Below are 24,799 nucleotides of genomic sequence, written 5' to 3' on the forward strand. Positions count from 1 at the left end.
GTCAAGAGGGGAAAAAAAAAAAAAAAGGAGAGAAAAACTATTCTGATTATGTCTATTTGCTTCAAGAACTTTTCAAATAACCAAAAAAAAAGAACAAGAAAAAAATAAACATAAAGAAAAAAAAACGAATAAAAATACATGAAAAACAACTTTTTAACCTATCTATTATCCCTTATTGGTTTTATACCAATAACCGAGCAAGTTTATCCAAGAAGAAAGCAACATCAAGAAGAATGTCAATACTTGAAGAGCTCTGAATTCATTGTATCTTCTTTGGTGGTCCATGAAGATGATGAACAAGAGTTTGATGAAAAGAAGCAAGACTCTCATGAGATACAAGCCTGGTTAAGTCGGTTATCAAAGATAACATTATGCCAAATATTGACTTCTACCATGAATGACTATCCTCAGGTGATCGATGGAATTTACAGTAGGCATTATGAAAAAATTTATTATGCAAAGAACAAGCCAAAGGAAGAAGACACGCTGGTCATGGTTCAACAGAAAGCAAGGTCTATTGCTCATCAGTTGGATAATTTGAGACCAAGCGAACAGTTTGGAAGAGCACATGAAGTAGCTACTCAACTCCAGGCTTTGGTTCGCTCTTTGCCTGTTCATGACCATTCTTCTTTTATCAGTCTGTTTGGCTTGATTATTCTGGCTCAAGAGAGTCTGTTGGCACCTACTGAAGTTCGCCAACATATCTTTTATCATGCCAAATTGGGTAGAACTCTTATTCTTGAAATGTCGAGTTTACTCAAGGATTTCAAATCATCTATGAAAGTCAATCATCAACATTATTGGTCTTCTCTAAACCAAACTGAAAGTTGGTTGTCTTGTTTAGAACAAGTCTGTTCTAAACTGTCTCGGTATGACATTACTTGGGAGTACCGTAAAGAATATCAAGATGTACTTATCATAGCCGAACGTTATTTTAAATCATCTTTATATTAAAATCTTATTTGATTCTACTACCATATAATGTTGTTGATTGAGTTCGATGTGGGCGTGCAAACTTGAGTAGCAAATGTTCTCTTTCCTTCTTTAAGGGTGCTAAATCCATTAAGAATGGTGAGATTTCTTCTAGTGACCATAAGGGTTTTTCTGCAAACAATGCTGCAAATCGTTGTGCTGGATCAGTTGATAATTCATGAATTGGGAAATATTGAACATAACTCTCTGTTTGGTTCAATTTGGTACTTGTATGGGCAATATACAGTCCTTGAATGTATTCTAGTTTAGGTGAAAATACGTCTTGAGTCAATTTCTTCCAGACTTCCATAAACTCATTCATTTCCCAACGTTTGTTCTATATATTATTATATTAGTTGAACTTAACTACATTGACATCAGTAGAGGTTTCTTTACCCTTGGATTTGTCAGTAACCATTCCCCTAAAAATCGGCAGATCTTGTGCTCATCAAACTGTAAAATGGCATCATTTTGATCTACATCATTTGCAATCAACGATTTTATACTTGCCAACAAGACATTGTCTGGTATCACTTCTTCTTCATCTACAGCACTCATTTCTTCTAAAATACATTGCTTGGCTTGCTCAAGTGTCATGTTGTTGAAATCAATCCCAAGTAGAACAGCACTTGTCACTAAGGAATCAAACAATCGAAACAGAAACCCTTTATCAAACAATCGATAATATCCTTCGTGTTCAAAAGCGCCTCTTTCCTTTAAGGCTGCTCGTAATTCATGTTCACTTGCTTGTACGATAGATAAAAGATCTTGATAGGTATAGAGTGTCTTTATTGTCCTTAGTTGATTGTATACAGAAATAATCTGGACTTACCTTGGTCTTTCGAATGTCAGTTTCGTTTTTTGATCCAGAATAACTAGACTCGGTCAACAAGTCATCTATGCGGTTTGTTCTTGCAAGACAAGGTAATAATTCAATGGTGCTTGATAAGTCGTCATGAACTACATATTGTTCATTCAGATAGCTTCGAGTGACTAGCAGCATAGAGTTTGATGTATTGACTTGGCGAACAAGATATGTCTTTGTATCTGTACATAATACAGCATCGTCTTCTGGCAACCCTTTAAGAACAATGCTAAACAGATGAATATCAACCATTCTCTATCAAAATCTATTCTTACTTGCTGCCTGACTCAAATGCTTCTACGAGTTCATGAGAGCCAAGTTCTACTAGACCGTATTTAGTCTTTTCAAATTTGTCCTTATAAACAAGCTTAAAGTTATCCATCAAGAAAGAAAGAAAAAAAAATTAAAACGCGTGTGACGCGAATCTGTCTTTTTTTTTTTTCGGGAAAAATAAGGGAAAGAGAAGGGACATCTATCTTAGGTTAATGCAAATTCATTGTTCTCGAGCCATGGATTCTGGTATTTAAATAGAGAAACTCAAATAAACAAGTGTTTGTTAAGTAACAAATTGGTTTTAAACAAGACTCATCACTATCATAACTTGTTGAAGCTCCGAGAAAGTAAGTGATAGAGTGGCTTTGTGTAGATATAAACAAAAAAAATGATATGATTTCTTGTATGAAAACATAACGTGTTATTTAAGTATAAGGCTTTTTTTTTTTTAGTCAAATTTCTATTTAAAAGACCTCTCTACATTCTTGACTTTATTAATTGTTCCTTTATCAAGAATAATCCGCCTTTCTTTTTTTTTTAAAAAAAAAAGGGTTGTACTACACTTGTTTCTTGTTCTTCTTTTACTTTTTTTTTTTTTTTGTAATATGCCACCCAATACAGTTTCTTCTGATGGCTTATTGTCAGCACCTATTATTACAGAGAAAGATTTTCAGGACCATATAAAACGCGGTGACTCTGTATTTATTTATGAATCCAAAGTTTATAAAGTAAACAATTTCATCCATAAGCATCCTGGAGGTATAGCTGCCTTAAGGAGCGCACTTGGAAGAGACGTGACAGATGAAATACGCACCATGCATCCACCCAAGGTATATGAGAAACTGATTCATTTGTACTATATTGGCGACTACCTTCCTGAAATCACGCCAAACGCTATGCTTAAAACAGAACAAATCCAGGTACCGAAAAAACAAGACAAACCTTATTCAGCCACTTGGCAAGGCGGCCTTTCTGTTAAAGCATACGATGACACACTTGACAGTATACATAAACACCACTCAGCCGATCTCGATCAGGATGCCAAGATCCAGGAACACTTGGACAATGAAAACATAAGAAAAGCTTATCGCCGATTGGAGACAGACTTAAAGGCCCGTGGATTATTTAAATGTAATTATTGGAACTATGCTAGAGAATGCTGTCGATGCACCATGTTGTTCAGTCTCTCACTATGGTTTACACTTAAGGGGACAGCGACATGGCATTATTTGACGGGTGCCCTTTTCATGGCCATGTTTTGGCATCAACTGGTTTTTACGGCTCATGATGCAGGACATAATGAAATTACCGGAAAGACAGACATCGACCATTTTATTGGTGTCTTTATTGCTGATTTTATTGGCGGACTTAGCTTAGGCTGGTGGAAAGATAACCACAATGTGCACCATATTGTTACCAATCACCCGGAGCATGACCCAGACATTCAGCATTTACCATTTCTTGCCATCAGTACCAAGTTTTTCAATCACCTCTACTCTACTTATTACAAGAAAGTCTTGTATTTTGACTCAGTGGCTCGCTTCTTTATCAAATATCAGCACTATTTGTACTACCTGATCTTATCTTTTGGCAGATTTAACTTGCATCGCTTGTCCTTTGTCTATTTGTTCACTGCTAAAGATGTACGCACACGAAAACTCGAGTTGGTCGGGATTACCTGTTTCTTTGTTTGGTTTGGTAGTTTGATATCTACGCTGCCTAATTGGAAGATCCGCATGGCCTATATCTTTGTGTCTTATATGCTGACATTCCCTTTACATGTACAAATCACTCTCTCTCATTTTGGTATGTCTACAGAAGACAAAGGTGCCAATGAACCTTTCCCAAGTAAAATGTTGCGTACGACCATGGATGTGGATTGCCCTGAATGGCTTGATTGGTTCCATGGTGGCTTACAATACCAAGCTGTACATCACTTGTTTCCTCGAATTCCAAGACACAATCTGCGTCAATGTGTTCCTTTTATAAGACAATTTTGTGATGAAGTGGGTCTGCATTATTACATGTATAACTTCTCTACTGGTAATGGTGTTGTTCTTGGTACATTGAAATCTGTTGCAGATCAAGTTCAATTCATGAACAAAGTGGCCAAGAACAATGCCTCTATTTGGGCAGGTGAAAAACCTCATCAAAAGCACTTGTAAATAAAAAAAAAAAAAAAACGATGTTTTGCACTCACTTGATATAAGCAGTCCAGGCGCAGACTTTTTAGTTTTTTTATTTTATTTTATTTTGCAGGAAATATGGCCTTTATGTTACGTACCATAAACACAACAGCACGTCTTCAGTGCTTTCAACATCATGGCCTATCAAGATATATCATGCCCACAACCATACACTTTCATACGATCGCTGCTGCTTTTCAAGCATCGGACGATGATCTTAAAAGAGGATCTGTGCAATACAAACTGCGTGGCAAGGTAAATAGCATGCGTGTCTTACAGTGCGCACACTTATCATTGAATCTAGGGCAGTCAATTTGTTGATTTTATTCGGTTCAAAGCAAAAGGTGGTGATGGTGGCGATGGATGTGTCTCATTCCATAGAGAAAAGTATTTAGCCAAGGGCCCTCCTAATGGTGGCAACGGTGGTCGAGGTGGTAACGTGATCATTCGAGCTACTACCAATGAAACCACATTAAAGCGTTTGGGACGTACATATACTGCCAAGCGAGGACAAAATGGGTTAGGTGGTGGAAGACATGGCACTATGGGAGACCATTTAGTTATACAAGTGCCTGTAGGTACCATTGTTCGAGAAGTAACTCGACAAGAACCACTCGAAGAAGAAGAAGAGGACGAACAAGCAAAACGAGAAGCACGGTGGGTACTTTATCCACGTGCGGAACAAGATGCTGTTCCTGAAGGCAAAGTCAATTTTTTTCGACAAGCAGAACGATTGATGGATGAAGAAGATCGGTATTATGAATGGCGTCTTCGTACAGAGAAACGAGAGCGCATTCAAGTGGATTTGACAGAACATGATCAAGAGGTCTTGGTCTGTCGAGGTGGTCCTGGTGGCTATGGCAACCCACATTTCCTCACCACTGAAAATCGATCACCTAAATGGGCTACTCGGGGTCGCAAAGGCGAGACTCGAGAGATTGAATTAGAGCTCAAGACTATTGCTGATATTGGCTTGGTAGGTTTGCCTAATGCTGGTAAATCGACTCTTTTGAGTTCTATCTCAAACGCACATCCCAAACAAGCTGATTATGCATTCACGACACTTCACCCCTTTGTTGGCACAGTGGATTATGCAGATCAATACCAACTGACAGTGGCTGACATTCCAGGTCTGATCAAAGGTGCCCATCGTAATATTGGATTAGGACATACTTTCCTGCGTCATGTAGAGCGTGCTAAAATCCTGGTTTATGTGATTGATGTGAGTGGTTCTGATCCATTTGACGATTTGAAGACATTACAATATGAATTAGAAGCTTACAGACCTGGGTTAACAAAACGACAATCACTTATTGTGGCCAATAAGGCAGATAAGGTCGGTACAGCAAAGGAAAACCTAACACTACTTCAAAAACAAGTTGGTCAGACAATCCCTATTGTTCCTGTTTCTGCAAGATACGAAAAGAACATCCTTAAACTCACTTCTGTTCTGCGTAAAGAAGTAGAGCGTATCAGAGCTGAAGAAGAACAAGCCAAGGAGCTTGTTGATCACTAGCCTCTTCTTCTTTGTGTATATATATATAAAAAAAAACGTAATTGCTTTGTTCATCTGATCCTCACTTGTATAATCTTTCATGTACAGTTTATTTTGGTCATTTCTTCTAGACTAACACTTATTGAGAAGCGAGTTCTTCTGCACGTGCTCTGTTCTTGATCATGACTTCCTTCTTGGCAGCCATTTGAGCATTTTGTCTTTCTTGCAAGTCGTGAACATAGTAACCAACTGCACCGAAAACACCTGCAGCTAAAATATGACTACTAGGATCTAGAGACAAGTTAATAAACTCAACGAATGAACAACAAAGCACTCACTAGAGAAAATGGGACGCTTTTGAAGACCAAGAGCGTATGTACGGACGAGAACACCAAAGGCAGCAAAACCAGAAACACTACCGATCAAACTCATGTTGTTAATATAATCAAAAAGAGTGGGGGGAGAAGGAACTTTTTTAAACACACACACATACACACACAATTTTCTGGCCCTGCTTTGTATGGCCACTGCAAAAAAAAAAAAAATGGGTTGCACACACACCAATACCAGTGATTTTGTGACGTCACGAATTGACTTTTTTTTTTCTCGTTAGATAAGAATCTAATATCACTGGCAATGTCTGCAACATGTCTGTCTTGCGTAGCGAATACTATCCTTCTTGTTCCCCTCAAATGAAAGAGATAGCTCCTATTTCTTTTATCACCCTTTTAGTTAAAGTACTTTCCTCTTTTACAATGATTGTCAATTCCGGCCCGCAGGATAAGGAAATTGAAGAATGCTACTAAAAAAAATCAAACGATCGACTGCTATCATCACCAGATAGACGGCACGACGGAAACCTTTTTGTATACAACCCGACTCGAGCACTTTAACACAAATATAAATTACTGCTTTCCTTGGCCTCTTTCTTATACGCTGATTGGTCTTTACAAGTAGGACCAATATTCGAGGCTTTGTCATTGTACTATTTTAAAAAATGAATACAGTCAAACCTATGGAATTTGGCTATTGTTATGAGTAATTACACTGATGGTCTTGACAGTCAAACAGTTCAAGTTCTTATGTGGATGCATATGGAGTGAGAAGCGTCCAACAAACAATTCTCATTTTTTTAGACACAAAGATGAAAGCTTATTTTGAGAGTACCGAAATTAGCTTCATCATTTGAGAATTCTAAAAGCTCTATGGCTTTAGCAAGTGCAGCTAGATGGTCAACAGGACAAAGCTTCAGATTGGCATTTAGATGAGAAATTCTGCTTTCATCTTGATAGACAGAGGCTTCAAGTCTTGTTTAGCTTGAACATCGCTTTCACGCTGTTCCTCTACCATACCATACCAATAAAATCAATCACAACAAAGTTTATTCAAATATATTAAAATAGAGCATTTGGAGACATGTTTTTTCTAAGGTTTTCTTATGCACCATCCCCCTTTTTTTTAGGGACCATTCCCTATCAAACATGTTCACAGAGTACTGGATAGAGAGGGGATGGTTCATATAGCTGTGGCTAGAGAAGGGACGGTCCTAAAAAATATAAAATGCATAAATGTATCTCTATTTCTTTAATGGCGAATACTCTGTCCACTCTAAAAAGAAGCATTTTGAGAATATAGCTGCTATTAGCTTTATAGTCTCTCTATTGTTTTTATTAAGTAATGCTCTCTTTTCATACAAATAAATCATTGGCTTCTTTATGTGTAATAAACAGTTGAGCCCTGTTTATTTTTATGAAATGATCTGTTATAAATAATTTTCTTTTTTCTTTCTCTTTTCTTTTTGGTGAAATGACTACAATTACTTTCTCTTCTTTAAGAAACTGTCTATTTATACAAAAGTGGTTGCTTTTTGGAGTGGATGGAGTGCTCTCTAGCCACCCCCTCTCTATCCAGTACTCCGCGAGCATGTCCAGTAAGGGACGGTCCTTAAGAAAACTGTATTATTATTATCAAGCGCCATAAACTTTGTGGATTACTTAGTTTACGCAGAGATGAGACACATGTTGCTGATACGACAATGAAATGACTTTGAAAATGCGATTTTTGATGATATTGCCTTGATAGAATAGTTGATAAATGTCATGATTTACATACATTGCTTATTAGGATCTCAATAACAATGAGTGGATTGCTAGTTAATCATAAGCGCAAATCAGCTAGCTACAAGATACTCAAGGTTCTGAATATAGTGTAAGTAATCAGATTAAAATCCCCTCCTATCAACTAATTCTTTTCTCTCTGTCTCTCTCTCTCTCTCTCTTTTAGAGCTGAATATATGGACAAACCAGTTGATGTTAAAGCTTCAAAATGGACATTTTATAAAGATTTGCGATGTTGCTAGACTTTGTTTTTTAATGGTCTTGATGTGACTTTCCTGTTGTGCCACTTTCGTGGCTTCTGCAACTATCTCACCATCATCCAAAGTGTAAACAATGTCGCAAGCTGTTTTGACTTGAAAAATAAAAAGAAATGCGTGCATATTATAAAAGAAAGTGAGAGAGAGAGGGACAAAAACAGGTACAGAAGATATGCGACAATAAGGCGCAATCTTCCCGCCAATTTTAGTTAGCTAGTTCCGACACAAAACAGTTCAAACTCCTGACATTTATCTTTGTAGTTCCGACATTTATTTTTGAGAAAACGCCAAATTCCATAGGTTCGACTGTATAAAGCTAGCCATGTTTATTTTAGTATCTGAAGCAGATAAATATACAGCAATAAAGATAATAAAAATATGCAACTATACATATAAATTTTGGCCCTGAAATTATATATAAAAAGGCACTCTATTTTTTTTTCTCTCTTTTTTTATTTTATTCTCCTTTTTTGAACTAAAGAAGAGATTGATCGAGACCTTTTATTTTTGTATATATTTGATCCCAGGCCCGCTACTTAACTCTCTTGATCCTTAATATTCGCGGGGAATCAATAGAGAATAAGAAGACTGAAAAAGTATCATTCTCCCTATTCTCTTCTCTTTTTTTCTCTTTTCTTTTTATTTGTAGAGCGACAACTTTCTTTTCTTTTTGCACTTTTGTCTTTTTGTTGTACTTGCATAGTACAGAATACATACAGCAAATTTTTATGATGGCATTACTAAAGCATTGGTTCTTATTGTCATGTCTATTGTTTTCTTTTGTATTGGCACAAAATGTTACCTCAATTGAAACCGTCAACAGCACTAGTACTACAGACTCCATCATATCAACCATGTCATCATCATTGACTGCAGAGCCTACGTTTATCCCCTCTTCCACCATTCCATCGTCTACTGAAACTATAGATGCTACCTCCTCTTATGCAATGCCTACTGTGCAGAGCACAGGCTTTACTCAGAACGGGAATCAGCCAGCAGACGAACAGCAGAGCTGGCTCAAAGAACACAATCGATTTGTGTTTATTATCTTTATTGGTCTGCTGGTACTTGGTCTGTTGGTTTGGTATATCTATCGTAGCATTAAGGGCATGCGTAAACGACTAGAGCGAGAGAATCAAGATCAATTGTACATGATGCAACAAACCCATACAAACGATGCTATTGGAAACGATCGTGTGATTCCTGAAGGCCCTATCAGTCCGCCACCAGCTTACAAGACACACGAAAACACACCTGTATCCAACCATTAAATATCTCTATATATCTTAACTGTAATATATATATACACACACATTTTATCTATAATATATACTTGTTTCAAAAAATCGTAACTTTGTGATCAACACATTTATTAGGTCTGACAAGCAAGCTAATTTACTTTTGAGTGACACCCAGGTCAGTGGTGCTCCTCTCTAATCCCTTTCCCATTCCTTCTTTTACTATTTAAAGTATTTATCTGGTCTTGAAAAAAAACGTTTACCCTTTCACACTATTCATAGAGTGCACAAACCAATTGAATTGTTATTCTTTCATTTGCGTCGATCTTGTGGTTAGTGAAAATCAATTGCTTTCTTTGTTTGCAATTATTTATTGTTTGTTTTTGAACGATGCTAAAGCAAGATATGCTGTATCACGAAACATAGACAGGCCCCATTCTTTTGAGCATAGTGGTTGCATAAAGATACAAAATATTGTTATTGTGCAAGTTACAAAGGCATTTTAAAGTCAGTCCGGAATCTTCAATTTATATTTACAAAGCATGAAGAGGTATAAGAAAAGTTCAATGTACTCATCTTCTTCGGATCATAAACAGTACTTCATCCGATCATATATGCACACACATATGTACCAACTAAAGAAAACATAAGGAAAAAAATATATGTGCTCGAAAAAGAGAAAAAAAATAGGCTGTCCAGGAACGTTTTTCATTCAATGTCGGACCATCAATGTGACTTGGGTTAGGCCTTCGATTGAACAAATACACAACTTGCCTTTGTGGCCTATTCAATCCTCCTCTTATCACATACATTTATTCGCGTACGTATCCATCCATCCATCCACCCATCCATCACCAAATATGAAATAACACATTCTATAGTATGTCTGCTGAACTTGCTGTCGTCTACGCTGCTCTCATCCTCGAGGATGACAACATTGAAATCACTGTAAGTTTTTTTCTCTTTTAGGATATAAAAAGACATGTTTTATTGAGCAACTAGAGATAGGCTGACAAGCTCCAAACCCTTGTTGCCGCTGCCGGTATTGAAGTTGAACCTATCTGGTTCTCTCTCTACGCTAAGGCTCTCGCCGGTCAAGACCTCAAGGCTCTTCTCTTGAACGTCGGTGCTCCTGGTGCTGGTCCCGCTGTTGCTGCTGGTGGTGCCGCTGCCGGTGCTGCTGCTGATGCTCCTGCCGAAGAAGAAAAGGCTGAAGAAAAGGAAGAATCTGATGATGATATGGGTTTCGGTAAGCTATAAAATTTCTAGGGAAAGGGAGTATGTGTATTTATGCTTTCTCTATAGGTCTCTTCGATTAAACTGCTTAATCACTCATATTTTTCTGTCGAAAAATGTAAAAATAAAACCAGCTCTTTACATACAATTCTGCATTGTTTCTTCTTTATTATTATTCGGAATGTGTGTTCCTGAATAGGATTAAAGCTGACCAGCTCTTCGAAGTGCACGTCTTTCTTCCATCTAGAGAGTTCAATAAGTCGAAAGTAAACACGTTAGATATATCCTTACCCATTTCTTTTTACACTCTTTGTATTGCATAAAATAATAACTGCATTGTGATTTATCGTAATTGTTTTTATCCAAACATTTCATACTGGCTTTTTCTTCCATAGCACAAGGGTTCATGTATTTTGTGGTTTCTTTTGCTTGAAACTTCTCATTAAAGTCTTTGGGTGTTGAGGGAGGACCAAATTCGGGTTTAGGTGGTGGTGGTGGTGGTTTGTTAAGAGGCATATAAAATTTGTACTAGGAGTGAAAAAAGAAAAAAAAAACCTTATTTCATGGATGCAAAGTAAAAAAAACAAAACAAAACAAAAATAGTAGTGTAGCCCGACCATGTTGATTGGCGGAGAAAAGATGGAATGGGAAAAGCATTTCAAAGTATAAAAAAAAAAAAAAAAAAAAAAAAAAAAGGATGGGTGATTTCTATTCATTCGTAATCAAATAAGTAGAGAAGGATCTAGTCTCTCGATGAAAACTAAACGAGAGTAAAGTTTATATTGAATTCAATGATGAATATCAATAAAAATTGCACAAAAGATCATTCGCAGTGGTTGTATTTGCGCTAAGGATAGCAGAATTCAAAAGAAATAACTAATCGAGTAACTTTCACGCCGAAAGTATCAACTATCACCTACTTTTAATAAAGAAATTCATGCATTGTATTCATCAATTCGAGTACGGGGTTTTAATCGAGGATTTGTCTCTTTTGTGCCATGACTGTATTGTTGTTATTCTAATACTCTAGGAATAACTCACATTACTTATATAATACATCTAAGTGTTATAAACATCATTAAGCTTCAATCAAAAACCATGCATTAGATCAAGAACAAACTTGAATGTCAACATTAACTTGTGACTGGTTCTACCCTATTGTCAAGCCACAGTTTATTTCTATAACTTGGAAAAAAAAGTTATACTAGGTCACTTTTCTTGTTTGACGCTTTCTTTTTTTCACAAAAGTATGGTGAAAGCATATCTTCGTTATGAGCCTCTAGCGTCTTTCGGCGTTATTGCTTCCACACTTGCCAACATATTATACGACCATACTGGCAAAATAGCTATTGCATCTGCACTTGAAGAAGTCATCCTTTGGGATCTCAAGAAGGGTATCCAAGTAAGAGTTTTTTTCGGAACAGAAAAGAAAAAACAAATATGCTTATGCCGTGTCTATAGATTGGAAAATGGAGAGAATATGGAAACAAGTCTGAAGTAACCAGTATTGCCAAGAGTCCAAACAACAAAGACTTTGCTGTGGGGTAAAGAATTGATTCTATCTATAAATTGACTAATGTTCTTGTATTTTCTTCAGTTATGGTGATGGTACTATTCGACTTTGGAACATCCAATCTTCAACTTCCACTGTCACACTTAGCGGTCATAGAGCAGCTGTTACTGCTTTAGCCTTTGATGCAGATGGTACTCGACTTGCCTCTGGATCAAAAGATACAGACCTTATTGTTTGGGATATTGTTTCTGAATCAGGTCTTTATCGTCTCAAGGGTCATAAGGATCAAATTACTTGTTTGACTTTCCTTGACCCCAAAAAGGCTGAAGAAGATACAGAAGTTGGCATGTCAAGTGAAGGCTATGTGTTGTCTTCTTCTAAAGATACATTGATTAAATTATGGGATTTGTCAGCTCAGTATTGTCGTGAAACACTGGTTGGACACCGTAGCGAAGTATGGTCATTTGCTGTCTCAAACGATCAGAAAGTGATTATTTCAGGTGGTGCTGAACAACAATTAAAAGCCTGGAAGATTGATTGGAAGATTCTCGGTTTATCTTTAGAAGCACTTGGAGAACAACAAAAGGATGCTATGCAAGTGGACTCAACTACACCTGCTACGTTGCAGAAGGCCATCAATCTTTATGGTCAAATCCCACGTCAGTCCCGTGATCGTATTGTTACTATTCACTTCCATCCTTCTGGCAAATTTGTGGGTGTTCAAGCCAGTGATAGATCAGTAGAAATTCTTCGAGTGCGCGATCATGAACAAATTCGTAAAAAGATTCAACGTAGAAAGAAGAGAGCAAGAGAGAAGGGAAAGAATGAAGCAGAAATTAGTGAAGAAATTGAAGCACAAGATGAATTCACACTTGAAAGTCTTGTTCGTACACCGGCCAAGGTCCGTAGCTTTGATTTCGCTCCTGTAGCAGATGTTGAAAAAGCGGGTGAAATTCAATTAGTAGCCTCTTTAAGCAACAATACTATTGAAGCCTATACAGTCCCTATCTCACATGAAAAGAAAGTGGAAGAGTCACAAGAACCATCTCGCCTTTATTCTATTGATGGACCTGGCCATCGTTCCGATATCCGTACATTAGCATTAAGCAACGATGATGAATTATTAGCCTCTGCCTCTAGTAATTTGCTCAAGGTTTGGAACATGAAAACAAGAGCATGTATTCGATCCATTGAATGTGGATTTGCTATCTGTAGTGCATTTTTGCCTGGCAACAAGCACATTCTTGTGGGTACAAAGACGGGTGAATTGGAATTATACGATATCGGTTCTTCTTCCCTTGTTGAATCTGTCAAGGCTCACGATGGACCTGTCTACTCTTTGCAAGTACGTCCTGATAAGCGAGGTTTTGTCACAGGCAGTGCTGACAAGGATGTTAAATTCTGGGACTTTGATATGGTTCAAGACAAGAACAGTGCTGCCAAAAGATTGACATTTGTTCATATGCGTACCCTAAAAATGTCTGATGAAGTTCTCTGTGTTCGCTACAGTCCCGATCAAAACTTACTGGCTGTTTCTTTACTTGACTCTACTGTCAAGGTGTTTTATCATGATACCCTCAAGTTCTTTTTGTCGTTGTATGGCCACAAATTGCCTGTCTTATCCATGGACATCTCCTCAGACAATACGTTGATTGCTACTTGTTCTGCTGATAAGAACGTCAAATTATGGGGACTTGATTTCGGTGATTGTCACAAGTCTTTGTTTGCTCATCAAGACAGTGTGATGTCTGTCCAATTCGTATGGGGAACTCACTACTTCTTTACAGTCTCAAAAGACAAGACAGTCAAGTATTGGGATGGCGATAAGTTTGAAAACATCATGAAGTTAGAAGGCCATCATGGTGAAGTCTGGGCATTGGCTATTTCCAAGCATGGCTCCTTTGTTGTGACAGGCTCACATGATCGATCCATGCGTATTTGGGAAAAGACAGACGAACAATTGTTTTTAGAAGAAGAAAGAGAAAAGGAACTAGAAGAGCTGTACGAAAATACACTTGTCAGTCAAATGGAGAAGACAGATGTCAATGCTGGTGATATGGAAATAGATTCTGCTGGTAAACAAACCATGGAAACATTAAAGGCTGGTGAGCGTTTGATTGAAGCTATTGATATTGGCGATGAAGAAAAGAATGGCTGGCTAGCTTATGAAAATGCCAAAGCAAAGGGTTTACCTGGTCAACCACCTCAGCGCCATGCTATCTTGATGGCCATGGGAGACATTGAACCTGACAGATATGTGTTAGATACACTCAAGAAGATCAAAGCAAACGACCTTGAAGAAGCACTCATGGTATTACCATTCTCCAAGGTGATGTCTTTGTTTGCTTATATTGAAAGTTGGGCTAAAAAGGTAAAGTATATAGATACGTTTTCTTGTTTACTAAATCTACTCTATAGAACTGGAGTATCGTATTGATTTCCCGTGTCCTCTTTTCACTTGTCAAGACACACCATAACCAAATTGTAGCCAATAGAATGATGCGTCCTATGCTTGATTCCATTAGACATCATCTTCGTACTCAATTACAACGACAAAAGGACATCATGGGCTATAACAGAGCAGCGTTATCATACATTCAACGCGACTATAAAGCAAGGAACACGTCTGATTTCCTTGACGAAAATATAGACAATAAGCCAGCAGACGATGAAAAGAAACGTAAATTCATCCAATTAACCTCCTAATTTGACAACCATTTTCTCATATTGTATACACGCTCACACAACCTTCTTTATAAATAAAGTAAACTTTTTTTTCTTGCATATACAACCTTAGTATAGATTGGGGTGTACATATAAAGTTTTTTTCGCGTTTTTTGAGCAACCGCGACAAATTTCTTTTTCTTTATATGCCTGCACGAAATACCAGCACAACCACGAAGAAGAAAGCATCCACCAACGCTTCTAAACCTGCTAAACCAAAGCCTCAGATTTTTGTTACTAGCGAGTCTTCTCCAGGTAAACATACGAGATACAACTATATAGTCTTAACACTAAAATAGAGGATATTTTACATGCCTCTTGGCGATTTTTAAGTGCATATCAGTTCTTTCACACCTTTAGAACATATCTCAAGCTCCCTTTAACATTTTCACTCGAGCGACTAGAAAATGCATTATTACATGGCTGCCGTATAGACCCTTCTTTACGTGAATCGAGCATATCAAGCGAATCAAGCATAAGTAACGAACAACCATCAAAGAATTTAGCAACATATATGATTTGCTTTATAAAGCCACTGTTAACTCAACGCAGATATCAATCCATCCATGTTCACAACTATGATGAGTCCATTCATCATTTGTTTCCTGCATACAATTCATTCTTTACACTCAACGTGGTTCAAAAGATTGATCTACTAAAAGCCATCGAACAAGCTTACATGGAATTAAGTGATGAAAAACTCCAGGTGCTCAAGAGCGAAGATCTTATACCAGATATGATGGTATGATTCGCTGATGTATGTTTATATGCTTACTTTTATTAGCGATTGAGTCCTATAGGAACAGACAAGCAAGGTTGGACATATTGGTATTTTGGGGACAGTCGTTTATATAGAGAGATTCCTATTCCTCAAGGCAAAAAGGGTATTGATATGCTAAACCAAACTGAGTTTACTTTTCAATTGATCTGTTATTCACTTGAATCATGGCACAATACGATCAGTGTATTTCAAAAAGAAACCAACAAAGAATTGGCTGCAAAGATATGTGACTTGGGACTAGAGATCATTAGAAAATTGGAAGCACAGGAAGCAGCACGTCTCAAGAATGAAGCAAAATCAAAGAGAGCAAAAGAATTAGAATCAGTGCCTAGAAAAAGAAGTTCACGATTAGAAGTGAAGGTAGTCTAAATTTAGTCAACATTCTCGTTAATACTGTATAGTTTGACCAAGAAGCCAAAAGGCAAAAGATAATAGAAGAAGAAAAACAGAGATCAGCATTAGAGGAAATAGAGCGCAAAAATAAGATAAAGCAAGAAAAGTTAACAGCCCAACAAGAAGAACGAGAGTTGCGAGTAGAAGAAGCTAGACTCAAGAATGATTTACATGCTTATTTGACAGGATTGATTTCAAATGCTGAAGAAGATCAAGTACTAAAGCTGAGAAAACTTCGAGCACCTATCTATTCTACTACAACAGAACAATTACTGTTAGAGAAAATGAAAGGTTGGATTGAGTTATTAGAACATCCTATTTCAGTTGAATTACAAGACAACCATGTTCAATTCAAAGGCGAGCACCTATCTGAAGGTAAGTAATACTCCTTTTATCCATAATTTCTTATTGTGCTATATAGCACTCGAATTCACCTTATTCAAAAACACATTAAGAGTCTATCTGTCTACACTTATAACAGACATAGACTCATTGTACGATATATACAAAAAACTACTGTTAAAAGGAGGATATGACAGCTTGGAAGCATTCTGTGCGGACTTTAATTCTTTTCTTGATGCAGCACAAGAAGAGCAAAGAAAATATGCCTTGGATCTATTGAGTGCCATCTTTTCTGAAAAAGAAACTGAACAAAAAAATGAAACGCATACAACCAATGGTCCAGTGTGAGTCAAGCGCATTTATTAAAGTCCGGTTGTTTTTTTTAATTTTGAATAAAATCTCTTTTCTTCTTATTAAAAATATGCAGAATAGCACAGGCACAACACCACCGCCTTTATCAACGCCTGTACGCAGCGATAATGTTGTTTACGACAATGCTGCTGTTGGTCATCAACTTGGTGTTGACCGTAATGATATGTTAGCACCTGGTACATAAAAAAAAAAAATTTTTTTTGTTCTTTATACTGATTTGAGACAGATATATCAAGAGTTCTCGTTATTTATACAGGTGGTACTATTGGTATGAAGCACACACCAGAACATGGTTATATTCCAGTAAGTTTGATTTGTTTAAATTGATCTAATCAAAATCAGCTTCCAAATTATTTTGCAGAATCTCTTTCTAAAGTACGCCGTTTTCATGACCCTGGAAATGACACAGATAGACCTACTCTCAGCCGCTCTTCCTCTCATGATAGCCTTGACAGCTTAAACATTTCTGATAAAACACACCATGATTTCGGCAGAACTACCAACACAGTTAAAGCAATTCAACAAGATGGCCCTGACAAAGGCAAATCCAAGACATTTCAATTGCCCAGTTTAATTACACCCGTTAGTTTGTTTGGCAAGCGCATTAGGTAATTGAAAGAAAAATCTCAAGATGAAATTCTCACGAATTACCGGTAGATATTCCATTTTAGAGTATGTTCCTCTCTTAGATTCGTGCGACATTACAATGTCAGGTAAGGTTTTTTTTTCTCATGGCAGATTAGATTATCTCATACATTCATTAGATTGGGTTCGTATTGCGGGGGATATTAAAGAAAACTACCAATTGTACGATGCATTCATTGTATTACATGGTACAGACACGATGGCTTATACTGCCAGTGCGCTGAGTTTTATGTTGGAAGAATTGGGAAAAACTGTGATTATTACGGGTTCACAGGTACCTTTGACTGAAGTAAGAAATGATGCTGTGGACAACTTGTTGGGTGCCCTTACTGTGGCTGGTCATTTCGTGATTCCTGAAGTGACGCTTTACTTTGGAAAGAAACTATATCGTGGTAACAGAACAAGCAAGATTAGTGCTGTTGATTTCGAGGCATTTGACTCACCTAATATTCCTGCTTTGGTGGATATTGGGATCAACATTGGTAAGCAAAACATAGGTTATGGCATCTAGATGCTTATCTTGCGATTAGATGTTAAATGGCCATTGGTATTGCGTCCAACTCATATTGCAAAGTTTGATGTGTGGACTAAGCTTAATCCTAATGTGGGCTCTTTAAGATTGTTTCCTGGTATCAATGACTCCACTATCCGTGCCTTTTTGGCTCCTCCATTACAAGGGGTTGTGCTTGAGACATTTGGTGCAGGTAATGCTCCTTGTCGACCTACTTTGTTGGCTGCCCTGAAGGAAGCAACAGATCGTGGTGTGGTCATTGTGAATTGTACACAATGTAGAAAGGGTCTTGTCACTGATGCCTACGCTACTGGCAAGCAATTATCTGCCATTGGTGTGGTTCCTGGTGCTGATATGACACCTGAATGTGCCTTATCCAAATTAGCCTATTTGTTAGGGAAGACGCCTGATGACCCAGATCATGTGCGCAAGATGATGACCCGTAACTTGCGTGGTGAATTGACTGTACGTGCTCCTTATCAACGTTTTAGTGCGTCCAACAATCGTACCAGTATGCTCGTCAATATCCTCATGAAGTTTTCTGCTCGAGGAAAACTTGCAGTGCGTCAAGAACTTGAACGTAATGGATTTGAAGCTGACTTGACCATGTCAGTAGAGGAAGAAATGCTAGCACAAAAGGCGCTAGGCCCTGTATTACTCTGTTCTGCTGCTGGCTCAAACGATTTGGATGGTTTGACTCTGCTGGTAGAAAGTATGGGTGAATTGATCAACTTGAATTGTGTTGATTATGATGGTCGAGTACCTTTGCATGTTGCTTGTCGTGAAGGCAATCTGAAGATTGTTGAATACTTACTGCTTCACGGAGCATCCATTCATGTACGTGATCGTACTGGCCATACGCCCTTATTTGATGCTGTGGTTGAAAAGCGTGCTGAAGTAGTCAAGATATTACGAAATGCAGGTGCACATTTGGCAGAAAGCGAAATTGGTGACATGGGACCCTACTGGTTTAAGGCCGTCAAGAATAATAATATCAAATGGATCCAAGTTGCCTTAGAAGCAGGTTTTGATGTGAATTGGTCTGATCCTGTCGAAGACCGCCGAGCCATTGATGTTGCACTCTGCACAGGTCGATTGTCTGTACTTAAATTATTGCTCAACCAACCCAACATTGACTTGACATTAGAAGACGCTTGGGGTATGACCGTACTAGACAAGATCCATATACTCAAGAAGAAGAACAGAGTTCCTTTAGATACACTTGAAGACATGCATTCTCTTATTACTTCTAAATTAAAATAAATTTGATGTCACAAACTGAATAAACTCCGTTTTATATAAATATTTTTTTTCTCGTTTTCTTTACGTGCGCGTGTTTGCTCTCCTTCTTTCTTCTTTATGAACCAACAAAACCCAAATATACCAACTGGTCAGCCGAATCAGCTCGGACAACCAAACCAGCAACAAAACCCACTTAATTTGAACCTTCAAAACGAAGTACCTAACGCTAACTGGAGAGAAGAACTGAGTGTACAAGACAGAGCTCGTTTTGTATCTCAACTGTAAGCAATTACCCTGTTTTTTTATCTTGTTATTTATGATTGATATAGAGGTAATGCACTTAAACATTTATCACCTGCAACTTCGGACGCTGATATATTTGCTGCTGCCAAAAATTTCGAATTGACTCTTTATACAAGAAGTACAAGCAAGGTAACGAGAACTGAATTGTAACGTAAATTTGATGATTGAATAGAATCAATACATATTGGCGTATGCGAGAAAGTTTCATCAGATCAAATTCCAACTTCAGAGTCAAAATGGTGGAACACCTATGCTGAACGATAGTCAGTTGCAACTTAATTTGAATACGTTGAACAGTGGACAGCAAATGTCACCATTATTGCAACAACAACAACAACAGCAACAGCAGCAACAACAACAACAACAGCAGCAACAGCAGCAGCAACAGCAACAACAGACGGCTTCTCCTCAAGTGCAACCAATTCAACAGTTGCAAAATCTTTCATCTTCCCCACTCAATCTGACTCAACCTCAACCTCAACAACAGCAACAACAATCACAAAACAATCAAAACCAGATACGTCCCAACATGTTTCAGCAAAACATGATGCAAGCAAGGCCTCCACAACAACCTCAGCAACAAGTTAATCAAGGCATGACACCTCAACAACCACAAGCACAAAACCAACAACAAGCTCAACTCCAGTTATTGCAAAGAACAGCTGCTCAAGCTATGGCCGCTGCTGCTGCTGCAGGAAACAACAATACGAATGGAAACACAGCTGCTCAAATGGCTGCGAATGTCAATGTACTTCAGCAGCAACAAATTCCATTAAACGTCTTGCAAAACTTGAACATGGGCAATGTGAATCAAGCTGCCATGACTATGTCTCCTCGTCAGTTTCAAATGTATCTTGCTCGTCAGATTGCCATGCATCAAAATAATCCTCAGCAAAGTCAAGATCCCTCTGTCCTCATGAACAATCAAGCATACCGTCCTCCTGTTTCTGGCGTCAATGCTACAAGTTCTCCTATGCAAGTAAATAACTTTCCAGGTGGTCAGCAACAACAACAGCAATTGAATCCTGAATTGCTTATGCAACATTTACAAGCTCAACAGGCTCGTGCACATCAGCAACAGCAGCAACAGCAACAAATGGCTCAGCAACAACCTCAACAACAAGCACAATCACAAGCCCAATCACAAAATCAGCAAAATCAACAGCAACAACAGGCTCAAGCTCAAGTTGCTGCACAAGCGCAACAGGAAGCTCAACAACAAGCTCAAGCACAAGCTCAGCAGTTGGCTGCTCAACAACAATTGGCTCAACAACAACAACAACAAGCTCAACAGCAATTAGCTGCTCAACAGGCTCAACAATTAGCTGCTCAACAGCAACAACAACAACAACAAGCTCCTCCACAACAGCAGCAGCAACAACAACAAGCACCACCACAGCAACAACAACAACAGCAACAACCTCCACAATCCCAAACACCACAAAATGGAGCTCAACCGGTTGCAGGCTCAGGACGTGCCATTAGTTTTCAACAACGAGCTGCTGCTGCAGAGATTGTTCGACAAATAGATGAGAGCATTCGCTCATCAAGAGGTAATTTATCACTTGTAATTAGAATACGTCTAACTTGTTTATAGTCCATGCCAATCCTATTGAAGGCTTATCTGAACAAGAAAAGGCAGCTATTAGAGAACACACTGCTTTGATGAAACCAATGTATGATAAGATTGACAATTTACTGCCTGTTTTCTTGGCCCTTACATCCAATATGGAAGCTACTCGACGCTTGATTTTAATGAAGTATATGTTTGAAGATCAATTATCGATGTTGGGACAGAACAAATATGTGATTACTTTAGAGCATCTGACAAAGCTGAAAGAACAGTTTAGTGGCTATTTCTCATGGGTGAGAAATGCTGTTGGAGCCCCTCAGCAGCAGCAACAAGGTGCTTCTTCACAAGATCAACAACAACAGCAGCAGCAGCAACAAGCCAGTGCATCCGATATGTCTCAACAGCCTCAAAATTTACAACAGCAGCAACAGCAACAATTACATCCGCAACAGCAGCCTACTCAGCAACAACAACAACCTCTACAGCCATTGTCTGCTCAAGTACAGCAGCAACAGCTCGCTCAACAAAAGGCACAGCAACTTGCTCAACAACAAGCACAGGCTATTACTCAAGCACAACAACAATTGCGTCAAAATACCTCACAACAGCAACCACAGCAACCTAATCGTAACCAGGTACCTCAACATATGGATATCACTTTGACTCATCCCAATTCTTCCAACAACACACCTACATTGCAGAACACGCAACCGAATATGAAGCGACCTAGCATTGATCTTAAATTACCGCCGAGTAAAAAACAGAGAGCAGCGAATCAATCGCCTGCAATGGCAGCAGCTTCTCCTGTTGCAGCAAGTACGCCTCAAAAATCATCGCCTGTACAAAATAGAGCTTCACCCAACAATATACCAAGTCCTGCCAACATGGTTGATTTAACACATGGCTCAGCATCTCCTCAGGCCATCGTTCCTGAAGAACAGGCCCATCCAGAGCCCATGGCCAATGCAGCAGCCATGACAGCAACCGCACAAGCAGGCATGTCTCTTAATCAACGTCAAGCGCAATCTCAAATGATTTATCAGGCTGCTATCGCAAGTGGTTTGTCACCTGCCATTGTCAATTTATTGCCTCCACGTGCTTTGCAGTGCAGTTGGTTGTTGCAGCAGGCTGCACATAATCGTATTACTTTGACGCCACAACAACAGCAACAAATCCGGGCCATGTTGAATGAACGTGTAGAAGCTGCAAAACAACAATTAGCCAGACAGGAGCAACCACAACATTCTGATGCTATACATTCTCAAATCAAGACAGAAATGAATGAAAAGCCTGCCAATAATGCTTCACAACAAGCTGCTCAGATGATGCAATTGTTACAACAACAGCAACAGCAGCAGCAGCAAATGCAGCAAATGCAACAAATGCAATTACAGCAGCAACAACAGCAACAACACATCCAGTCCATGGCAGTACCACAATCACAGCAGCAACCACAGCAGCCACAACAACCACAGCAACCACAGCAACCACAGCAACCACAACCACAGCAGCAGCAGCAGGCTCAATTATTACAACTTCAATTACAACAACAGCAGCAGCAGCAACAGCAACAACAACAACAACAACAACCTGTTCACATTCAACAAGTTCAGCAGTCTTCTCCTCGTCGTACGACTACAATGACTACATTACGTCCAGGCATGGGACCTGATGATAAGGTAGCTAACACTATGATGTACGTAAATGATGTCTTGAAAGACGTGGCTGCTATTCTGGCTATAGCCGATCAACCCAAAGAACCTGAGCGTCCAATGCAAGTCATTAGAGAAGAAGGATCTCGAACTGCTTTGTTATTTGAGCCTTATACGCTTAATATGGAGAGTGAAGATGATGATGAGAAAAATCTTTCTGAAAAGGATGTGATGGATCGATGGTATGAAGTTGGTATGGAGACAGGTGTACCCCGTTTGAATGAAATCATGACAGGTTTTTATTGGAATGATAATGAATGTGAGCAAGAAAAGTCCATTTTCGTGACCAAAGAAGAGCAAGTCATGTAATATAATGAATAGTACAATAAAATACTATACATGCTTTCTTCTCCTTGAATTCATTTGCGCGCATTATAGTGTTTACATTTTTGTTGTATATGATCAAATTTTAATTTGATCTGTCAATCATATTGATAAATATAGCCATCATGTCAGAAAAAAGATGGACTGATTTCTGGGTTTTGTCTTATTTTTCAGTAGTATCTGTGCTAAGCCCAGTGATAAAGGAGAAGTGCTTTGGACAGGGAGACCAATGGTGTTACGCTCCTTTTAATTAAAAGTAAAAGAAAAAAAAACTCTGTTGTCGTTATTGTTGAATAATAAATCCAAAAAAGAAAATAAAGAAAAAAGAAATGTACACTAATGCAAATCAATACAACAACATAATGAGTACAATTCTTAAATTCTTGTTCTTTTTTTTTTCTTCATGAGCAGTTAGTTATTCAATAAATCTTGTTCATGCGCCACTTTCTCGGGCGATTGGCGAATAAATGGCAATAATTATTGCTCATTACGGGTCTCTTGGAAAGTAGGAGGTAGGTCTATTCTTCTTTAGGAAAAGGGGTTCGCGAAGAAATGATAAGGGGGAGAGACTCATACTAAAGGTAAGCTTATTTATATGCACGTAATCAACTAGTTTAGTAAGATTTGACTTATTAATTGGGATGGTGAGAAGCAGGAGCATATAAAAACCTCTGTTCGAGTAGTCTTTTCTCTCTTTCTTTGCTTTTTCTCTATCCATTGACAACACATTATAAAATGAACAAAATCATCTTTTTTTTCTGTCTCATGTTTTCTTCTTTACTCTTTCAAGTAGAATCTCTTCCATTAAACCTTGCTAAAACTACCAAGAGCTTACTATCTGTTATTGGTACAGGCACATACTATGATGTTAGTGTTGGTCTCGGTTCTTGTGGTCATCAGAGCAGTGATAGTGAAATGGTAGTTGCTGTTAATCATGGTCAAATGAATAATGGTAAGTAACAATTAATATCTTGTGAACCAATGTCTCATGTTATTAAATAGGTGCCAATCCTAACAATAATCCTCATTGCGGTAAAAAGGTCAAGATCATTGGAGAAACTGGAAAAACAATTATGGCAACAGTTGTAGATACTTGTCCTGGATGCTCTGAAGGTTGTTTGGACATGTCTATTGCATGTAAGTATTCATTATAAAAAAAAGTAATACGTATATCTAATATATCTCATGGCAGTGTTTAAGAAGGTCTGTGGAGACCCATCTATGGGCGTTTGCGATATTAGTTGGGACTTTGTCTGAGTCATTCTAATCCAGGTTTCTTCTCTTTTTCTTCAAGTGCTGGTTACAAGACGAAAAGGAAAAGGAAAAAAAAACTCGATTGGTTTTTACTGTATTATTATTTCAAAAAGAGAGCACAGTTTCTTTGTCTCATATCTTTTCTCTATATATAGCAATTAGACGTAGAAGCGTGTTTTGTTTATATTCTTCTTCCTGTTAGCGATACTTTTCAAATAAAGAAAAGTACATTCACATACGCATCAGAACTAAAAAAAGATTTGAGAATGTGCAGAAAATCGCAATTGGGAATAACTTGTTATGTTAGGATGTATGCAGCTATGTATATTGATTGAAATGTATCACATGTATAGATCGCCTTCTTGTTCTTTGCATCGTATATAATAAACGCAAGAATTTTATGCAAACAACTCTATATTTATATGCATCAGGTTCGTGTGACCCTATTTTCTGATATAGACATTAGGCTAC

General features: G+C 38.1%; 14 protein-coding genes across 14 annotated transcripts; 10 read left to right on the top strand and 4 right to left on the bottom strand.

Moving 5' to 3' along the window:
* Positions 1-342: 342 nt before the first annotated feature.
* Positions 343-939, top strand: B0P05DRAFT_459986 (uncharacterized protein; the record flags this gene model as incomplete). Its single annotated transcript, XM_051573995.1, has 1 exon — positions 343-939. A coding segment is annotated over one exon (597 nt), but the record flags the coding sequence as incomplete, so codon positions are not given.
* Position 940: 1 nt separating this feature from the next.
* B0P05DRAFT_539664 (uncharacterized protein) lies at positions 941-1,391 on the bottom strand. The gene has a single exon (XM_051577978.1). It carries the CDS (start codon positions 1,292-1,294, stop codon positions 959-961), a length of 336 nt encoding a protein of 111 aa, XP_051435502.1. The 5' UTR covers positions 1,295-1,391; the 3' UTR covers positions 941-958.
* Positions 1,339-2,219, bottom strand: B0P05DRAFT_468848 (sister chromatid cohesion protein Dcc1; the record flags this gene model as incomplete). The annotated part of the gene is made up of 3 exons (XM_051574457.1): positions 1,339-1,758; positions 1,805-2,066; positions 2,113-2,219. 3 exons carry the CDS (start codon positions 2,217-2,219, stop codon positions 1,339-1,341), a joined length of 789 nt encoding a protein of 262 aa, XP_051435503.1.
* A 480-nt stretch (positions 2,220-2,699) lies between these two features.
* B0P05DRAFT_73936 (delta-6-fatty acid desaturase) lies at positions 2,700-4,563 on the top strand. The gene has a single exon (XM_051583847.1). The coding sequence runs from the start codon at positions 2,716-2,718 to the stop codon at positions 4,273-4,275; it is 1,560 nt and encodes a 519-aa protein (XP_051435504.1). The 5' UTR covers positions 2,700-2,715; the 3' UTR covers positions 4,276-4,563.
* On the top strand, positions 4,453-5,812 carry B0P05DRAFT_612048 (obg family GTPase CgtA; the record flags this gene model as incomplete). The annotated part of the gene is made up of 2 exons (XM_051583395.1): positions 4,453-4,551; positions 4,601-5,812. 2 exons carry the CDS (start codon positions 4,453-4,455, stop codon positions 5,810-5,812), a joined length of 1,311 nt encoding a protein of 436 aa, XP_051435505.1.
* Positions 5,813-5,930: 118 nt separating this feature from the next.
* B0P05DRAFT_469087 (uncharacterized protein) lies at positions 5,931-6,223 on the bottom strand (the record flags this gene model as incomplete). Its single annotated transcript, XM_051574470.1, has 2 exons — positions 5,931-6,082; positions 6,130-6,223. 2 exons carry the CDS (start codon positions 6,221-6,223, stop codon positions 5,931-5,933), a joined length of 246 nt encoding a protein of 81 aa, XP_051435506.1.
* Positions 6,224-8,620: 2,397 nt separating this feature from the next.
* Positions 8,621-9,668, top strand: B0P05DRAFT_539675 (uncharacterized protein). Its single transcript, XM_051577979.1, has one exon. It carries the CDS (start codon positions 8,894-8,896, stop codon positions 9,434-9,436), a length of 543 nt encoding a protein of 180 aa, XP_051435507.1. The 5' UTR covers positions 8,621-8,893; the 3' UTR covers positions 9,437-9,668.
* A 617-nt stretch (positions 9,669-10,285) lies between these two features.
* On the top strand, positions 10,286-10,722 carry B0P05DRAFT_586674 (60s acidic ribosomal protein-domain-containing protein; the record flags this gene model as incomplete). Its single annotated transcript, XM_051582530.1, has 3 exons — positions 10,286-10,351; positions 10,412-10,652; positions 10,709-10,722. The coding sequence occupies 3 exons, from the start codon at positions 10,286-10,288 to the stop codon at positions 10,720-10,722; spliced, it is 321 nt and encodes a 106-aa protein (XP_051435508.1).
* On the bottom strand, positions 10,463-11,223 carry B0P05DRAFT_539683 (uncharacterized protein). Its single transcript, XM_051577980.1, has 2 exons — positions 10,931-11,223; positions 10,463-10,882 (listed from the first exon to the last, which is right to left on the bottom strand). Exons 1-2 carry the CDS (start codon positions 11,153-11,155, stop codon positions 10,841-10,843), a joined length of 267 nt encoding a protein of 88 aa, XP_051435509.1. The 5' UTR covers positions 11,156-11,223; the 3' UTR covers positions 10,463-10,840.
* Positions 11,224-11,859: 636 nt separating this feature from the next.
* Positions 11,860-14,936, top strand: B0P05DRAFT_490181 (WD40-repeat-containing domain protein). Its single transcript, XM_051575311.1, has 4 exons — positions 11,860-12,041; positions 12,101-12,183; positions 12,237-14,523; positions 14,571-14,936. The coding sequence occupies exons 1-4, from the start codon at positions 11,889-11,891 to the stop codon at positions 14,856-14,858; spliced, it is 2,811 nt and encodes a 936-aa protein (XP_051435510.1). The 5' UTR covers positions 11,860-11,888; the 3' UTR covers positions 14,859-14,936.
* Positions 14,937-15,021: 85 nt separating this feature from the next.
* B0P05DRAFT_539685 (uncharacterized protein) lies at positions 15,022-16,580 on the top strand (the record flags this gene model as incomplete). The annotated part of the gene is made up of 4 exons (XM_051577981.1): positions 15,022-15,131; positions 15,176-15,618; positions 15,661-16,017; positions 16,059-16,580. Coding segments are annotated over 4 exons (1,285 nt in total), but the record flags the coding sequence as incomplete, so codon positions are not given.
* Positions 16,581-16,793: 213 nt separating this feature from the next.
* B0P05DRAFT_490183 (asparaginase-domain-containing protein) lies at positions 16,794-19,211 on the top strand. The gene is made up of 6 exons (XM_051575312.1): positions 16,794-16,940; positions 16,991-17,067; positions 17,107-17,372; positions 17,422-17,477; positions 17,529-17,891; positions 17,940-19,211. The coding sequence occupies exons 1-6, from the start codon at positions 16,814-16,816 to the stop codon at positions 19,181-19,183; spliced, it is 2,133 nt and encodes a 710-aa protein (XP_051435512.1). The 5' UTR covers positions 16,794-16,813; the 3' UTR covers positions 19,184-19,211.
* A 68-nt stretch (positions 19,212-19,279) lies between these two features.
* B0P05DRAFT_571195 (uncharacterized protein) lies at positions 19,280-23,059 on the top strand (the record flags this gene model as incomplete). Its single annotated transcript, XM_051581360.1, has 4 exons — positions 19,280-19,443; positions 19,492-19,594; positions 19,638-21,018; positions 21,063-23,059. The coding sequence occupies 4 exons, from the start codon at positions 19,280-19,282 to the stop codon at positions 23,057-23,059; spliced, it is 3,645 nt and encodes a 1,214-aa protein (XP_051435513.1).
* Positions 23,060-23,692: 633 nt separating this feature from the next.
* B0P05DRAFT_539691 (RlpA-like double-psi beta-barrel-protein domain-containing protein-containing protein) lies at positions 23,693-24,696 on the top strand. The gene is made up of 3 exons (XM_051577982.1): positions 23,693-24,026; positions 24,077-24,211; positions 24,267-24,696. Exons 1-3 carry the CDS (start codon positions 23,810-23,812, stop codon positions 24,329-24,331), a joined length of 417 nt encoding a protein of 138 aa, XP_051435514.1. The 5' UTR covers positions 23,693-23,809; the 3' UTR covers positions 24,332-24,696.
* Positions 24,697-24,799: the final 103 nt, after the last annotated feature.

Source organism: Gilbertella persicaria (genome assembly GCF_025201335.1).
Source record: "Gilbertella persicaria strain CBS 190.32 chromosome Unknown B0P05scaffold_17, whole genome shotgun sequence".
In the NCBI taxonomy this organism is placed as follows: domain Eukaryota; kingdom Fungi; phylum Mucoromycota; class Mucoromycetes; order Mucorales; family Choanephoraceae; genus Gilbertella; species Gilbertella persicaria.

Excerpts from the sequence above, each read along its gene's own strand:
- B0P05DRAFT_490183 (XM_051575312.1), top strand. The coding sequence starts at position 16,814 with ATGCAGAATAGCACAGGCACAACACCACCGCCTTTATCAACGCCTGTA. Across the intron at positions 17,068-17,106 it reads CAGAACATGGTTATATTCCA|CTTCCAAATTATTTTGCAGA; the intron begins GTAAGTTTGATT and ends AATCAAAATCAG. Across the intron at positions 17,373-17,421 it reads TTGTTTGGCAAGCGCATTAG|ATATTCCATTTTAGAGTATG; the intron begins GTAATTGAAAGA and ends AATTACCGGTAG.
- B0P05DRAFT_539683 (XM_051577980.1), bottom strand. The coding sequence starts at position 11,155 with ATGCCTCTTAACAAACCACCACCACCACCACCTAAACCCGAATTTGGT. Across the intron at positions 10,883-10,930 it reads AAGAGTGTAAAAAGAAATGG|ATGGAAGAAAGACGTGCACT; the intron begins GTAAGGATATAT and ends TGAACTCTCTAG.
- B0P05DRAFT_539664 (XM_051577978.1), bottom strand. The coding sequence starts at position 1,294 with ATGAATGAGTTTATGGAAGTCTGGAAGAAATTGACTCAAGACGTATTT.
- B0P05DRAFT_539691 (XM_051577982.1), top strand. The coding sequence starts at position 23,810 with ATGAACAAAATCATCTTTTTTTTCTGTCTCATGTTTTCTTCTTTACTC. Across the intron at positions 24,027-24,076 it reads TCATGGTCAAATGAATAATG|GTGCCAATCCTAACAATAAT; the intron begins GTAAGTAACAAT and ends GTTATTAAATAG. Across the intron at positions 24,212-24,266 it reads TTTGGACATGTCTATTGCAT|TGTTTAAGAAGGTCTGTGGA; the intron begins GTAAGTATTCAT and ends ATCTCATGGCAG.
- B0P05DRAFT_490181 (XM_051575311.1), top strand. The coding sequence starts at position 11,889 with ATGGTGAAAGCATATCTTCGTTATGAGCCTCTAGCGTCTTTCGGCGTT. Across the intron at positions 12,042-12,100 it reads ATCTCAAGAAGGGTATCCAA|ATTGGAAAATGGAGAGAATA; the intron begins GTAAGAGTTTTT and ends CCGTGTCTATAG. Across the intron at positions 14,524-14,570 it reads TTGAAAGTTGGGCTAAAAAG|AACTGGAGTATCGTATTGAT; the intron begins GTAAAGTATATA and ends TCTACTCTATAG.
- B0P05DRAFT_73936 (XM_051583847.1), top strand. The coding sequence starts at position 2,716 with ATGCCACCCAATACAGTTTCTTCTGATGGCTTATTGTCAGCACCTATT.
- B0P05DRAFT_539675 (XM_051577979.1), top strand. The coding sequence starts at position 8,894 with ATGATGGCATTACTAAAGCATTGGTTCTTATTGTCATGTCTATTGTTT.